General features: G+C 44.6%; 1 protein-coding gene across 1 annotated transcript in view; it reads left to right on the top strand.

The window, feature by feature from the left end:
* Nucleotides 1-12,954: 12,954 nt before the first annotated feature.
* LGR4 (leucine rich repeat containing G protein-coupled receptor 4) overlaps nucleotides 12,955-18,021 on the top strand; it is an 89,651-nt gene continuing 84,584 nt past the window's right edge. Inside the window, exon 1 of the mRNA XM_083749968.1 lies at nucleotides 12,955-14,793. Coding sequence (XP_083606094.1) covers nucleotides 14,609-14,793 — 185 coding nt within the window. The 5' untranslated portion in view covers nucleotides 12,955-14,608. The remainder of the gene's footprint in view (nucleotides 14,794-18,021) is intronic.

Raw genomic sequence — 18,021 nt, 5'->3', positions numbered from 1 at the left:
TATTTCTTGCTATGTGAGTACTCTCTCTATTTCCTTATTGTCTTACTGATACAAATGAAACAAAGTTCATACTATCCTTATAAGACAGCCACCATGTTAGAGTATATTTATTTGGGAGACTCTCTTCAACACTCCTGGCTTCCCCCACAAAATACACTTCAGGGTTTATCCTTGCAAGTTCAGTATTAGTATGGTACTACTAATACCTAGAGGACACAGGTGGCGCTGTGGCTTAAACCAAAGAGCCTAGGGCTTGCCGATCAGAAGGTCGGCGGTTCGAATCCCCACAAAGGGGTGAGCTCCCGTTGCTCTGTCCCTGCTCCTGCCAACCTAACAGTTTGAAAGTACGTCAAAGCAAGCAGATATATAGGTACCACTCCGGCGGGAAGGTAAATGGTGTTTCCGTGCGCTGCTCTGGTTTGCCAGAAGTGGCTTAGTCATGCTGGCCACATGACCCAGAAGCCATGAGGAGATGAGCGCCACAACCCCAGAGTCGTCCACGTCCCTTTACCCTTTGCCTTACTAAGAAAGTATTAGGACTTCAAATTACAGTGGTTTTCTACTGAGATCATCTAATGCTCCTGTGGTAATGACATGATTGGCAGCCATTATTTTTTCAGGTTTATTATGCTGAAGCGTGAAAGAACCAGATCCCGTTATGTGAGAAATGGGGTATGTTTGTCCTAAGCAAGCTTAGGGAATACATGCCACGCAGTACTCAAGGTCTCCTCCTTATAAAAACAAATATAGTGGTACCTCGCAGGACGAATGCCTCACAAGACGTAAAACGCGCAAGACGAAAGAGTTTTCCGTTTTTTGAGTCGTTTCACAAGACGAATTTCCCTATGGGCTTGCTTCGCAAGACGAAACGTCTTGCGTGTTCTTGCGAGTTTGTTTCCTTTTTCTTAAAGCCGCTAAGCCGCTAATAGCCGTGCTTCGCAAGACGAAAAAAACGCAAGACGAAGAGACTCGCGGAACGGATTAATTTCGTCTTGCGAGGCACCACTGTAACAGCCCAACAATTAAAATGGCATCAATAATAGTTTGTGTAGATGTGCATAGTGTGGCCTTTCTTTGCACAGTGGAAGAAAAAGTAACTAAATTCCAGATATTTTTATGCCATAAGGATATAGTCAGATAAAAAAGAAAAAGAAAAAAAGATTTCCACTGTTGTACTATAGAGATCATGTCGTATGTTCCTTTTGGCAAAACGTCTTATTAGTATCTGCCCACACATTTAGTAGGGATAACTGGGGAGACATTTGAATAATCTTTGATATCTGCTGATAAATTTCATTCCAGAATAAAGCAACCGGTGAACATTCACACTATGGATGGGGAAAAGCCCCTTTATTCCTACAACCTCTCCAACAGTTCTGGACTGCATTGGAAGTAATATGAGATAGCTGAATGGGTATGCAGTACAATGCCATCAGTGTTGAATTTTTAAGGAACATTGTCACATGTGCAGATAATGATTTGCACAGCTTAGAAGTCCAAAGTGCTTTTCAGTCCATGTCCTCCTCTATACAAATATTTAAATCCTTTTCCTAAGAGGATTTTAAACCTGATAAACTGGCTGATAATTGCATTATAATCCAGATAATGGTTTCTGCCTCACAGAGATCGAGACCTACTATGTCTGAGAACAATAATATCCAGATTTTTAGTGATGCCATGGGCAGCTTGTTCTTCAGCCCAATTTTGTTAGTACTTAATTTGCCACCATACTGCATAAAATGTGACTTTCTTCTTTGCCTTTCAATACCTTAACACATCATGTGTCTCTCCCCCCCCCCCCGCTACAGCTGGTCGCAAGCCATTTTTGAAACATAAATCTAAGTTTTAAACTATGCAATTCCCTCCACATTTGGACATTGGAGAACCTTGTTGCAACTAATAGGAAGATTGGAGGGTGGGGGGTTGTCTTCATCTGTTTATCCCTTTAGTGACTGATAGAAAAGACAACTGAGGTGTGAAATCTATTGGTGCATGTATACCGGTAATTATTTTTACTATTGCAAGTGTTTATCTCCCCAGAAGGTCTGTGCTACTGAGCAACCCCACCATAAATGATGGCATGTCCCACTAGGATTGTAATCTTTCCAGGTAAACAGTTCTGGAGATATCAGATGCCACATGGGAAAGTTGGAATGGTGTCCTATGATTTTGATTGTATTTTCCCTAATATATGGAGCGATAGATCTGGCAAGTTTGGTTCACCAGACAGTTTCCCAATCTTGCTCACGTACATTGTGGCGCAGTTCACTCTTCCATGTTTGCTTCAGTCCTGACAAATTTCCCACTAGTTAAATCTTTATTTTGCAACTGGGGCCAGTTGATCATACCATTTCTTCATACCGTGTGAAAGGCACACATGGATACATTTTAATGTCAGGATCCTTCAATAAGTGATGGAATTGGTATACTTGTACCTGTGCTAATCCTAGGACTCCTGTGTCTGCTTGAAGTTGTTCTTAGGAGGAACAGGACATTATTCTACAAAAGCCCACCCCCTAGCAGCTAAAGTTAGCACAACAGAGTCCTTGCTGGGATGATGATATATTACCCACATCAGCCTTTCCTGGGGATCCATGTCTTCTTTCCACCCCCACCCCAACTTATGATTCCTATTGCACCCACCACAAAACAGTAAAACTCTGTGAACCACTGCCAACTATCATTCAGAAATTTGACAGGTTTTGTCTATTCAGAAGGAATCACCATGCCTGGAAATTACATCAAAGTCTTGCAGAAAATAGTATTCAAACCAACCATCAAACTTTAAAGGTGAATTGCAGGAAAATCCCTGGATGTATCTGCCTACAATTTGGCAGGAGGAACTGTTATGCCTGCAAATTTCACCTACCTCTATGGAAAGAGGAGGGGAATTTATAAACATTTTAAGGCTCTTCCATTATAGTGAAACACAGAGCAGCTCCAAAACAGATCAAGCTGCTGGTACACATCAGTATCATATACCACTAGGTGGTGTTAAAGTGCTTCTGTTTCATACAGAATAGTTTATTACAGGAGCAACAACTCTAACGTACACAAAGGCTACCCCATTCATTCCCATGTGGAATGAATTCCCAGTTGCCTCCACTGAAATGCACTAAGCAGCACCAAATCCCCTTTGCCTAGCCTGGCTGTATTGGATTTCCTTCCTCCACCTCTGAGGACCGCTTCTAGGAACATATCATCAGATGACTGGTCCATCTAGTTCTGTACTGTATCTACTGACTGGCAGGATTTCATATAGGATTCTTTCCAGCCCAACCTGAAATGGGGGTGACTGAACCTGGGACATTTTGTAGACCTAGCTCTTCCCACCTGAGCTACAGCCCTTCCAGGTGTTCTGAAGTAAGAGTCTTTTGTTTTGAAAACGTGTGCAGCTAAAGGTCCTTTCCATGCCAGATAGTTCAGATGTGAAAAAGCACTTCCACGATGGGGGGTGAATTCTATGCGAATTTTCCGTGATGTGACGTAATGAATAAACAAGCAGTGGTTTAAGAATGTATGCTCCACTTTCCCCAAGCAAATCACCCAAGCTAGCTCCTAGCAACAGCTGGATATAAAACAATTAAAACCCAGATGCATGAGAAACCACACAAATGGAAATGCATACAATAATTGCACATGATGACCTATAGTTTTGAGAACTTGTGGGTGTGTTTATTTTACAGATTTATGAGCCACCTCACGGCTTGAAGTTATTGACCAGATAGAACACATAAGGTACAAAGTAAAACAAGAAGTGGTGACCTTAGGGTGACGTGTGGTTTAATCATCATCGTCGTCATCTGCAGTTTGGCATAGAGCTTGGAGCCCAGAGTGCCTCTGTACACAATAATTTGCATGGCTGAAATTTCCCATCATTCCAATAATTAGGGTTTGTTTGTCTCCATTGAAACCAACTCTCTCTCCCCCGCCCCATCTGCCAGGCTTAATGATGGGATGGAGGGAGTTGTCCTGGAATGCTGGGGAGGCAGAGCTTCCTTGATGGATGGAATGCCTGGGAAAGGTTTTTAGCTGGGCAAGAGAATTCCTGTGGGGTAATGTCAGGTGAGGGAGAGCCCACAGGGGGCTTGTTCAGATAGAAGGGGGCTGCTAGGGAGGGAATATTCTCAAGAGTAAAGAACAGAGGGATAACCAGGGCTTTTTTTTCAGCCAGAACTTGGTGGAACTCAGTTCTGACACCTCTCAGGTGAGCGCCATCGCCATTCTAAGAGAATGAGGAAGGCGTTCATGGTAAGTTCTGGCACCTCTTTTTCTAGAAAAATAGCACTGGGGGAAGCCATATTAATCTGTTAGAAAACCCATAAATCTTCTGTGGCACCTTAAAGATTAACAGAAGAGATATATTTTGTGGGGTGGGGTGTAGGGAGAAATGGAAAGACAACAGGAGTAGGGAGAGAGGGCAAAAGCAATTGTCCCACTGGATCTTCTAAACGGTCCTTTCCCAAAGAGACCTCTCTAGGCTTATGTGGAGAGGTGCCTGAAGTGATACCAAATTTTAAATAAATCAAGCAGCACCAACCCCGTGCATTTTCAGCATTGTTTAGCTCATTAGAAGAGCAATTTTTAATTTCCAGAAATGTAATAAAATGTTGGCACTGAAGTAAAATCCCGCTTCTCTTTTTGTCGGCTACCATGATGCTGGTTTCTGTTTCCCTTCCACTTCCCAGAGTGGAGCCTCTGTGTCTGCACTGCCTCATTTCCTCTGTTCTTTAGACCTCCAGGTGATGTCTCCCCACCCCTTCTTTAGTCAAACTGATCTTTCATTTCACTCACAAAAACAGCAATGTATGGACCCACTTGTAAAAACATGCCATAAAACATATGGGTGAGTTCAGTATTTCCACAGCCTGGACAGAATTATTCTATGCTGCTGTTGAGGAGCTCATTGGTGTAACGGTCACAAACTATCGTAGCCCACGGGACTGCCAGCTTTCTAACCAGTGGACTTTCTGGTTCATTTGTTTCCTAGTTCTCAGCATCCCCTCCTGCCATCTAGATGAAGTTCTGGCAGGAAGCAGGACGTATCTGGTTAGTTTAATAGTGCCCTAGGAAGAATGTGTTTCCAGTCCGTGGTGAAGGGTGTTCTAGCTTACCTCCTCTCTTCCTGCCTTGTTCATGCTGCAGACATTACCTTTCTGTCTGGCTCAGGCCTTCTGGCTGTTGACATGACTTCCTGACCTAATTACTGGCTCCGCTCCACTTTCAATTCACGATGCTTTCCTAACTTTCAGCGTGCTGTGGCTCTTGGACACTGACTACAAGCCTGCCCTTTGCTCCTGTGCTGAGCCTGATCTCCTGTTTACTTCATTGGCTTCACCCCAACTTTGGCTGCAAACCCAGTTGAAGCCCTTCCTTATTTTTAAACCTCTGTAACATAATATGCTTTTAGCAGAAGTCTCTTTGCACTTACCTCTTTGGTGATGTTTATGCTTCCAATAAAGTTGCTTTTTCATCATTTTCTGCAAAGAAAAAATATTTCTCCCTCTACGTCTTGTCTGGATTCAGTATTAGCATTGCTAGTGTCTAAAGTTAATAGGTTTCTTTCGGATATCTAAAACTGCAAATGCGTCTTTCTGTGCTCTCAGAATGAAGTGCTCTTTTAATAGATGTTGGGCACTTGCCCTGGGCAGTATTAAAACTAAGCTTGCTGAAAGACCTATGCTGAACATGACTCCTAGGGCTTTTTGATAGTACTTTTGAGCCAAGGAATTGGGGCAGGTTTTGGGGTTTTCCAAGGTGAGAGGGAGGGTAGTGTCACCATCTCCCTCTTCTGGGTTGTCAAAAGTTGATAGCTAAACAAAATGCTGAATAGCTGATCTCAGATGACACATTTATACTTTGCAAGGAAGACTGCCTCAGGAAGATTTTCACATTAATGCAGGTATATGGAAACCAATAGAAATGCTTTTTGTGGCACTGGTAGTGGCCAGAAGGTGCAAAAAATGCTTTACCACATGGAGAACCCCTTTTGAGAGCTTCTGTGCCAGCTACTACTGTGGGAGATATTTAACAAGAGACGAATGGCTCCAAAAGGGGAAATAATTTCCAAATGTGACAAGTGGGGTCTGCAGCAAGAGGCTGCAATTTGAAATGCTCCTGTGTAGTGATGTGAGGTGAGAATATTCTCTGCTAGAAAATTATCCGGATAATATTCTCCGCAAACTGTAAATTCTGTGTCGTCTACACAGCTGCTTTAAATGTACACACCTCATTAGAAGAAGAAGAGTTTGGATTTGATATCCCGCTTTATCACTACCCAAAGGAGTCTCAAAGCGGCTAACATTCTCCTTTCCCTTCCTCCCCCACAACAAACACTCTGTGAGGTGAGTGAGGCTGAGAGACTTCAAAGAAGTGTGACTAGCCCAAGGTCACCCAGCAGCTGCATGTGGAGGAGCAGAGACGCGAACCCGGTTCACCAGATTACGAGTCTATCGTTCTTAACCACTACACCACACTAGCTCTCTGTGAGAATATTCTCAATAATATTCTCCGAAAGATTATTCTCAAGAATTTAACATCACTACTCCTGTGCAAAGATTCCAGCCAGCCAGTCATAGCCTCCCAAGCTACTCAGTTTTGATTTTCCATTCTCACACATTACAGTTAACCAGCCACTGAGTATGCTCAGTCCTTACTAAATCATTTTGATTCACCCTGTCCTCTTAGGATCCCCCCCAAATGTGAGTGGGTGTGTCGTACTACTGCAAACTTTGGGGTTCCTCCAGGCCTGCTAAGAACTCACTCTTGTATGTGGATGGCACCATTTTGGCTACATGAGGCACAACTCTCAGAGAATTGAGCTTCCTACTTGATTACAAAAACTGCCTACCATTCAGAAGTATTTCCATAAAATTTCAAGCAGGCTCAGCTGTAATATGCATATCAACTCTATTGCCACCTATTGTCCATGTCTCTGGAGCCGAGCCTTGTACACTATCCAGTTTCCCCTGTCTAGGTTACCCTTGGCTTGCTGAATGTCCTGAGAGATTTCGGAATTCTACATTTCCTGACCCCTTCTCAAAACTTCAACGGCCATAACGCAAAACATACTTGCAAATGTGTTGATCACATCAGTGCAATCCAAGGATTAGAGATGATGAAGGCCTCTTACAACCTTGTGGGCCTCTGAAAAAGCTTCAGTTTTCATATGATCATCTGTTAACATTTGTTACTATTAGTGGGATAATTTAATACCCTTAAGCATGATTCACAAACTTGGTGCCCTCTAAGTACTGTGCTGGCTGGGGCTGATGGGAGTTGTAGTTCAAAACATCTGGCTAGTAAAGCATACTATATAAACAATCCTTTTTTAAAATTTTAGTTTTGAAGTTAATTCTTTGAATTGTACAGATTTTTTTTCCCATTCCGGAAATCCATCATAAGAATTAATCTCTTCTGCTTCTATCAACAAACTCTCAGAAATTTGATTGCATTTTCATTTTTGCTCCTTACCTTGCAGGCCTATAAATTGTTTACAGGGTGACATTTACATTGCCACCAGCTCCAAATGAACGAACATTTCAAGTTAAGCTTTGATTTGGTCTAGGAAGTGGTTTGTTGCTCCAGAGCTTGTGGGTAGGGGAAGACAACTCCTCATTTGCAGATTTTTGTATTTTTTTCCTTGGTATTTTCCCTTCCCATGGCTTCCAAACTCAGCGGTGCTTTTTGGCCTTCTCTTCCACACAGACAAAAATTCCATTTGAAATACTTTACATGCTGTTTTCCAAATATAAGATATAGCACTGTCGCTCTCTGCATAAGTTATTTTCCAGTCTTTGAGAATGTTATTAGGGGATGTCAGAAAAGTAATGTTGAAACTTGCCCAGACACTTTCCCGCTTACAAATAAAAATACCATAGCAGGCTTTTTTCCTCCTCCTAGCTTATCACTTTTGTTTCCTTGTTTGATGCAGCAATCTTTTAGGGTGCACTGCATGCAATAAGGTTTCTTTCAGTGCCAATTATCTAGCTCAGCCCAACCATTAAGGTAATGAAGACTGCAATCCTATACACACTTACCTGGGATAAGTTTCATTCAACACAATGGAACTTGCTTCTGAGCATAGGTAGCCAGAACTGCATTGTGGACACTTGTTACAGAAATTATAGGTAAAGGGACCCCTGACCATTAGGTCCAGTTGTGGCCGACTCTGGGGTTGCGGTGCTCATCTCGCTTTATTGGCCAAGGGAGCCGGCGTACAGCTTCCGGGTCATGTGGCCAGCATGACTAAGCCGCTTCTGGCGAACCAGAGCAGCGCACGAAAACGCCGTTTACCTTCCCACCAGAGCAGTACCTATTTATCTACTTGCACTTTGACATGCTTTCGAACTGCTAGGTTGGCAGGAGCAGGGACCGAGCAATGGGAGCTCACCCCGCTGAGGGGATTCGAACCACTGACCTTCTGATCGGCAAGTCCTAGGCTCTGTGGTTTAACCCACAGCGCCACCCGCATCCCTACGGAATTTATGTATGTGTGCACATACGGAATTTATGTACCGTACTTTTTGCTCCATTGGATACAGTTTTTCCCCTCCAAAAACTGAGGGGAAATGTGTGTGCATCCTATGGAGTGAATGCAGGCTTGTGCCATAGCCGCGCGCAACCCCTCCGGCAGGGAGAGGCTGCACGGGGCTATGGCTTCTTTAGCTCCACACAGCCTCTCCCGGCAGGGAGGGATTGCGTGGGGCTAAAGAGGAAGCCAAAGCAGCCAGCGGGGTCCATCCCGCTCGCTGCCTTGACTTGTTGCATAGCCACATGCAACCCCTCTGGTGGGGAGAGACTGCATGGGGCTATGGCTTCTTATGCAGGGCTAAAGAGGAAGCCAAAACAGCCAGCGCGATCCATCCCGCTTGCTGCCTTGGCTTGTGCCATAGCCGCGCACAACCCCTCCGGCAGGGAGAGGTTGTGCGCAGCCTGTACGCTGCTCTTTGGGGCTGGGGGGGGGGAGATTTTTTTAATTGATTTCCCCGTCTAAAAACTAGGTGTGCCCTATGGTCCGGTGCGCCCTATGGTGCGAAAAATACGGTATGTGTGCAATTTTAACAGATTTAGTCAAGGTTCTTCTAGGAGGAAGCGACAGAGAAAATAACAACACCTGAACCTGCTATCCCATTATTACGGTACTTTGTAGGCACAATCCAGTCAAACTTAAGCAGCTTTATTTCAGTGGGACAAAGTTAAGCATGTGTTTAACCCTTTCCTTGATGTGAATAGCTAGATCACATCCTGTGCGCTCACTCTGTGTGTGTGTGTGTGTGTGTGTGTTTGTGAGGCTGCAATTAACAGATGTATCATATCAATTTAAAGTTTTTATTTGAACATTTAAATTTACTCATCTAATTATTTCATAGAATTGGTGCTGGATTTTAGGCTTCCTCAAGGACTTGCAATTGAGGTCTTACAGGTGTTATGATTTCCTTCTTCTGGCATCAGATTTGGTGAAAGAGAAACTGTTGGGGGGCTTCCTCACTCTCAGTTTGCATCCCAAGTTAGTAGACCTTTGGGGAGGCAAAGCTATTGCAGGGTTCTGTCTGACAAAAGGAACTACAAGGAATTATGTATTTTATGAAGTTGCTTTAGTTCCATGTTTTAGGCTGTGATCTTAACCACACTTGTTAAGGAATGAGACCCACTGAACACAGTAGGAGTCATTTCTGAGTAGTGTTGGAGGAGACGTTCAATTCAGGGTGCATTTAAAGCCAAATCTGTCAAATTCCCACTTCTGAAACAATATGCAATCCAAAACACTACTAACTTCCAAAATTTGCAATTATCTGAAATTTGTAATGCAGTTCTCCATTCAAACAATGCTTACAAAAATACACATATTAGGGGAGAGTGTATTTAAGAATGAAGGAATTAGTGAAAGTAGCATACAAAGATGCATTATGTTTGGGGAAACTGCTTGCGAAAAATGTATGCATTAGCCAGAGTTGCATATAAAAATGATGAATACTAAAATGATGACTCTCCATGAGGATCTTAAAACTGGAAAAGCGAGACATTGGGAGAACCAAAATTGGCAGTTCCTTCCATCCCTACTTCTGAGTAAACATGTGCAGGAAATATGGTGATGATTTAATAGTGAATGGCTCATATGTGTTGAAAAATAAAATACGTGGATTTTTCTTCTTATAATTTATGAAAAGCAGCTACTACTTATTCTAAGCCACTCACTTAAGAGAAACACTACCACTCCTTTAGGGAACTACCTTAACATAAGTTTTGCAATATGTGATCTTAAATTTAATAAAGTGCAATCTGATCCTCATTTGTATTTCCTTAGATGTAATAAAATGAGGGTTTCCAGAATTGAAAGCTATGAAAACAAAACTATTTAGAGGCAGTCACAACCTACGGCCACAACACATTACTAACTTGAAACACAGCCAGGCCATTACTTTTCTCAAATAAGATGGAAGCTAGCTTTGTGGGGATGCATCAAAATGCAGTATTTCATAAGGAACAACAGGATGGATGGAGAATGGATATGAATTGTGGTTACACCACTTCCCAAACCAGTGGTGAGAGTGTGTACACAGCTGAAGTGCAAAATCCAGCTAAACATAGGCACTTTAAAGTCCAATTTGATTTCAGCAGAATAAGCATGTTACAATGTTTTTATCACTCACAAAAACCTTTTCGTTTCGTTACAATGCAATCAACTCACAACCACACCCATTACTATCTGCACAGCCATGTCAACTGCATTCCTCATTATAATCATTTTCTTTTTAATTATCTTTTTAAATTATCTTTTTTGCAATATGCACAATATAAGACAAAGCAGGAAATAGTATGTGAGCACAATTATAAAATTGCAAGTGCCATTAGCCTACATTATTTAAAACATTCTGCTTAACTCAGGATAGTAAGTGAACGCTTATTCAGCAGTGAAAGTTAGAATCACAATACATGATTCTAAAAGAACAATTAAATTTAAAATGTTTTGCTCTCTTGTAGTTTCCAGGTATGGAATTCCTTTCCCTGAGAGTTAATCTATAGGCCCAAAGCCTATCTACATTATCTAACACTAAGGGATATACAAAATTAGCTGTGTATCAATTAAATGTTCAAAAGGGCAAAAGGAATAGCCACTTATATTTTGGCAGACTGCAGACTCTGGGAGGTGAGGAGTCAATCCTGTGATGACATTATACTCACTGTTTTTTGTTTATTAAATGGCTAGAGATCATCTATGCTTTGCATGAAAGTGAGCTCTAGAAGCCAAACAGAAGAACCTTTGGGATGATTGCAACAAACCACTCGGTGGTGAAGCTTATAAAAAACCTCTGTACCGCACACTTCATGGAAAAGATCCACAGCACAGAACATGCTTCTGAGGGATTTGAGAGTGTTTGGGTGTCCCACTACAATGCTTCCAGACAGGTTTCAGAACTCACCTTTGTTGCTATTTGGTAGCTGGCTGGTTTGGCATGTCTTGAATCTGCCCAGAATGTTCCAGCAATACCTTCACAAAGTGATGTTACTACCCAAAGTAGTAGGGTTCAGCTTCTTCTATTTGGAGAGCCACTGCCTTTCTTGAAATAAAGCTCAAAGGTCTGAAGGTCACCAAGATAGAAAAATAATATTCTTAGGGGTGATGCATTTTGTGAACATCCAATAGCCAAGGCAAAAATATGGATCTAGTCTCTCTGAGTAAAATACTTTCCTGAATCATTTTGCTTCCAGGAATCCAGGTTAGCAACTTCCATATAATTTTTACAATAGTAAGGACTGAGTTAACTCTTTAATAACTGCCCAGGTTGAAGCCACATCTAAGTTCCAATGCAAACGATTAGCTGGAGCAGCACACAGCCTTGATAAAACAAATATTTAACATTTGTATAGCCCTTTCAAGTGTTCAAAGCATGTCACATGCATTGCTAGAGGTAATCCTTACAACAACTGTGTAAGGCAGGAGAGGGGAACTGGATCTGGCTTGCAGGCAAGCTCCTTTTATCCCCTTACACCAGGCCAAATTTGACAGGTGGGCTCGGCCGCCCTGCATGCTGCTTGGAGACATTGCTGATCACTAGGTCACTGGCACTTCAAAGCACCGAGCAGGGCTTTTTGCAAGGAGCAAGAGTCTTGCAAAGGGCCTTGCTTGGCTCTTGGTTTGTGGGAAATGAACTTGCAGGATAAACTGGGATCTGTGGCAGACCAAATGAGGCCCATGGGTCAGAGGTTCCCCACCCCTGCTGTAAGTTAAGTCTGTATTATTATCCTCTCTGTTGCAGATGGGGAAATGAGGCCAAGAGAGAAGTCATGGCAGGTTCAATTGAGGACTGCCTGAAGTACCAATAGCCACTATGTTAGTGTTATGATGTACCTAGTGTGGGATTCTCACACTAGAGAGTCTTCCCAGAGGCCCACACTGTTTCTGGAAGCTTCCTCACAACCTTTTTGTTTAAGTAGGGTTTCAGGGTTATTTCAGATGGAGGACCTTATATCTCGAACAGGTCTTGAAGATCCATTTATTCCTGTGTGTGGCAAGTTAACTGCTGAACATGCTCTCTTTTTCAGTCATAATATTCATTGCCATTTGTTCCTTTGCTATCCACATCAGTGGGTGGAGCTGGACAGAAAGCATCAGGACTGTTCTTTTCTGTCCTCACCTCAATCACTCCTCCCAGGTTCTCCATTAAATTTGCCAGTTCTCCACACATTTTGTACCTGTGCACACACACTTCCAGCTTTATCCAGCCAGTTAACCTGTTGCAAAATGAAGGCTTGTGTTTTTTGAGGGGGAGCGGGTGGGCAATATTCATCTTCTCTTTGTTTTGTAAGAGGTTTCGTGAAAGACCTTCATCATTAGCACCACCACCATCTTGTTTTAAAAGCCTGGTGTAGGTACTGTGATTTTGATCTCCCTAGAAATTTCCCACATATATCATGTGGAGATTTTGAAAGAACAAGTTTTTCCCCCTTTTTTTTTTGCTGGGCATGTGGCAATAAGTGGAAATAGGGTTATTCCCTTTAATAATGGGAGCTGCTGGAAACAAAAGAGCCAGACCGAGTATATGAAAGTCAAGGCAAGCCCACGGAAACATACCCACATACCACAACCTCCCCCACCCCCAGCACTAATGACCTTCCACACTAGCAGCCACTGCAAGTGTTCAGTGTGCTGCTTTTACTTCCCTGAGTATTTCACAATATGGAAAAGCTAGATTCAACATAAAAAATTAAAAGGCAGTGTTGGTGCTGCAGAAAGAAAATAAAACATCGGCGGGGAAACACCTATTTCACAATAAGCTTCCATCCAGAAGTGTCTGCAAACATTGTTTTATGCGTTGTACTTTTAATCAGATACACAATAGTCTGGAGAAAGCAGCCATGCAGCACAAGCCCCTTTCCAATGAACCGGACAGCAGCTGCAGCTAACTTGGGCGCCCCACTCCTCAGGAGGTGCCTGCCATGGCAATGGGCAATGCCTGTCTTTCTCGGAATTGGGGCCATTCCGACGACTGCAGCTTCCGGGCCCTCCAGCTTGGACTCGGCCACTGGCGCGCCTTTTTAACTCCCCCAGCCTCCTTGCTGGACGTGGAGCCGCCGCTCTGCTCACCCGGAGCCTGCAGCCCAGGCCCGGGCGCAAGAGCAACCTTCTCCTCGCGCCTCTCCCGGCGGAATCCCGGGCGAGCCGGAAGCTTCCGCGAACAGCCGTGCGTCACGCAATGCGCACGCAACGCACGGCTCTACCGTGGATCGAAGAAACCTAGCCTCCCCCCACCCGCTAGCCGGGGCAGCCCCGCTCTCTTCCCGAAGCCGCCCTCCGCCCCGCCCTCCTTGTCACTCAGCGCCTCTTTCCCCGCCCATCCACTGCTCCGCTTGCCAATGAAGGCCCGCTTTTCCCCCTCCCGGAGGACGTTGCCGAGATTTTTTTTTTTTGGAAACGTGCGTGGAAATATTTGCATATTTATCAGGCCAAGGTTCTCTCTGCACCAATGCGGGCGGGCGGCAGCGTCCTCCTCATTAGCATACACACCTCGTCGTTCTGCATAGCGCAGCAGCAAGCAGCGGCAGGCGCCGGCGCCGGGGTTGGCGAGGAGCGCACGCAGTAGCCATCCGCATTGTGTGCAACCCTAGAAGGCGAAAGAAGGCAGGCAGGCTGCTGGCCAGGCGAAGCGCAGCGCAGCGGGCGAGCGCTGGAATGGCTGCAAGGTCCACTTCCTAGCGGAGAGGCTGCGCTACACGCGGCGGCGTCAGGAGGGGAGCTCGGCGAGGCTGCCATGGCAGAGCCCAGCGGGGCGCGTCCTTACCTGCTCGCTTGAGAAATGATTGACGACGAGCTGCCGCCTCTCCATGGAGCGGGAAGGAAGGAGAGCCGCTGAAGCGTCGGGGGGATTTTGCTGAGGGGAGGAGGAAGGGGAAAGGAAAGAGGACTCGGCTGCTGCTGACGCGGAGCGCTGAGGTGGGCAGCCAGGCAGCCAGCCGGCCGCGATAGCAAGGACTCGGCTCAGGCGAAGAAGGGCCGAGCGAGCGACTGACTGGACTTGGCCCTTTCGCCCTCGACGGGGAGACCCCCATCTCGGCGGCTCCCCGGGTTGCCCGCGGGCAGGTCTTGGCGCCGAGGGCGGCTCTCGCGATGCGCTGCCTGCCGCTGCTCGGCTTCTTCGCCTGGGGCTTCGCGAGCTTGCCTGGGCCCAGCCGAGGAGCTTCCCCTCCTCCCTGCCCGCTTTCCTGCAGCTGCGATGGGGACGGCGGGGTGGACTGCTCCGGGAAAGGGCTCGCCGCCGTGCCCGAGAGACTCAGCGCCTTCACCCACACCTTGTAAGTCGGGCGGGGAAGGCGACGGGGGGGGGGAGTTGGTGGTTGCGCTTGCCTTCACCTTGCCAAACAGGTTGTGTGCGCTTTCGCAGCCTGGCCTGAGGGGGGGGGGGGCGGAGGCGGGAAGGAGCCTCTTTCTTTCCTTTCTTCTTTGCCCCAGGCCTGACTGCGAAGCTTTACCTGCGTGGAGATCGGCCCCGCTGCGGCGAACCGAGAGCTGCTGCGCGTACCCTCCGCCTACCTGGGAAGCGAGTCCCATTGAATTCAACGGGACTTGCTTTCGCGGAAGCGCGCGTGGTGTCGTGCAGATTAGATACGGGTTTCTTCCTTTCTTCTTTTTTTACACAGCCCTTTTCCTGTGGGTGCTCCTTCAAAGTAAATTAAGTGGGGCATCCTCGCAAGTAAGTGTATTTAGGATGCCAGTGCTTAAATTGTAATCCGGATTCCGGTGTCCACTTTACTTGGTGTCAGGCAGCCTCCCTGAACACCTCGAGACTTAAAATCGGGGTGTCGTTTTCAGGATGGCTAAATGGCTATTAAAAAAAAGTCGAACTTTTTCTACCACATCCGTGGGTATTCAGGTGGTAACGTTTCTGAGTGCTAAAGGGAAACGGTTGGTAGTTCACTAATTTTGCATCCTTGAACATAGGCTACAAGGATGTCCTAACAAACACATAGAGTAACTCAAATGTGTGTGTATGTGTGGTGTCAATCCTAGGCATCCTCTCTTATTGAACTTCCAAGTAAACATAGATATGACTGGGCTGTAAATTCCAAGCCCTGTTTTACAAACCAGCAGGGAAGTTTTAATTGAATTGAGCCTAGCTACTGATTTGCCGCATTGCCCCCTTTATTTTATTTTATTTTATTTTGAGACTGTGTACACAATACTGACTTAAAGCGCAGGTGGGTCATTTTCTCTCTCAATTCAAATGGAATCTGTCACTTGGGGGGGGGGATGCATCAAAACACAGTATTTCATAGGGAACCATAAGACTGATACTGGATAGATATGGATCATGGAGAACATGTCGGTGGGAGCACACTGTGGATGCAGAATGAGCGGGAGTGTAACCACAGCCTTAGCCTGATTCTCCAATTCTCATCCTTTTAGTTTTTCTAGCAGAACATAGGAAGTAGCCTTGTACAGACTCTGACCATTGGTCCATTGAGTTTAGTATTCTCTACACTGACAGGCAGCAGCTCTCTGGGCTTTCAGACAGTTCTCTCAGCCTTACCTGGAGACACCAGGGATTTGACCTGGGGCCTTCATGCAAAGCAGATGCTCTACCACTGTGCTGTGGCTCTTGTGGAAAAGAGGGATGGCCCTTGCAGCAGTCCTTGTTGATCTTCTGGTTAAGATCTATGTCCTGAATAATAAAAAAGGGGGGGGGGACAATAGCTCCTAGCTGCTAACTTTCTCACCCTCATATCTCTTGGAGAAAGGAAATACCAAGAGATTTATGGAGAGGTAAAAGTAGAGCTTAAGCACCTGATAGTGTCTGTGTCGCATGAACAAAAGCAGTCTGCTAAATTTACAGGTATGCTCCCAAGCAGACCTGGTTTGGTTAAGGCAGAGCCAACATACAAATATTTTGGTGCTGCAATATTCAGTCATGTTGACTAATGATACCTGCCTTTCTGTATAAATCAGTTGATCCTGACATGTTACTGGGGCTTGGATTTGAAAACAGATGCAGTAAAACTGAGATTCCAGTACAAATAATCCCAGCCTTTCTATCTAACAATGCCATTATAAGAAAAACTAAATACCTCAGAAAACAATGCTAGGTGTGTACTGCATCTAGGATTTCAAGGGTGTGGTGTTCTAAGGTGTGTGTGTGTGTGTGGTTAATCACACCTGGTGCTGTGTATGCAGACTTGTCTTAAAAGCTCTGAGGAATTTCCTAATTTTTTTACGCTTTTGGTCCTAAAGCTTGCTTGAGCATTCAAGTATCCAGTGCTTTAAAGGAAATTATAAGATATTCAGGGAGCACTGAAGCAAAGTCCTGTTTGGTTTCAAAGATAGTTGGAGGCTATATGCTGAATTTGTCAGCTGAGAAGATTTGAGGCAGACAAGAAGAATCAATAATTAATTTTGAAATGGATTATGTAGCAGAGTTGCATTGTTTAAAGGCCAAGAGAAGGTGGTGGGGATTAACATTAAAAATAGCTGTGTATATGAAACCAAAGAGGATTAAGGTAGGTAGGAGTGCATAAAATAAGGATTATAAATATGAGAACAGGTTTGGAGTAAGATGAGGTAGCTAGCGCAGGGCTGTGTCATTTTTAAAAAATCAGGAGTACTGTGTACTTTAAACATGGAGAGAGGGTACAGGTACTTGTGCAGATACTCTCCTTTTTCATTATAATTATTACGGTTTTTCACTTAGTCATTGACTGCTATTTCCACAAAATAGAACAGATTAGGATAGGAAATCTAGGCAGGGATGCTTCAAGCATAAACACTTTTTCAACTAGATATTGGTGAAATATTAAAGGATAAATATATGCTTGCTTAGTTTGGCTTGTGCATTTGAGATGTTATGAGAGAACTTGGATCTGCAATCCTATATACTAAGACAAAACTCATTCTGTGAGTGCCAGGTGATTTGGGTTATGCAGACCCAACAGTGCTACCCATAGGGGAACCCCCAGGTTTGCAAAAATGTACACAAAAAGTTGGGGGAGGGAAAAACCCTAAAAGGGTGTTGGGATGGCAGAGCAGCTCAGTGGGGACTGAGCATTCTCATTTACTATGGAATATTTTTGATTAAAAACAGAAAACTTGGACAGGAGGACAAAGTCCCGAGAATGGACATGTCTGGGTGGGTGGCATGCTGCAGAGGAGCACTCCACACTGTTGCATTTTGTTGTAGGTGCTGCTTGTACAGTTTGACACTGAAGTACTTGCAGCATGCAAGGGTCTCACAATCTGATGGTTTCAGAGTGATAGTATCTTGAAATGTCTGGCTTAGAAAGTTGCAATGCTAAGCAAGACTTCTCACAAATCTCATAATAGGTCATGTTGGGTGTGCCTCACCTTTCCATGAGGGGTTAACAATGAAAAGCTATAATGAACTCTTGCTTTGAGCTGCAGTCAGGTCTCGTATTACTGAAATTTCACTTCTTTCCCCCCAAAGAATATTGTGGTATACATTTAGATGTTGTCGGCACCAAGCAGGCAGCATAAATGTCGCCGCCCCATGGGAATTTTAAAATACTAATTTT

Source organism: Podarcis gaigeae (assembly GCF_964106915.1).
Source record: "Podarcis gaigeae genome assembly, chromosome: 1".
Classification (NCBI taxonomy): domain Eukaryota; kingdom Metazoa; phylum Chordata; class Lepidosauria; order Squamata; family Lacertidae; genus Podarcis; species Podarcis gaigeae.
The sequence above is the reverse complement of the archived record's forward strand: the minus strand, read 5'-3'. Positions and strand labels throughout refer to the sequence as shown.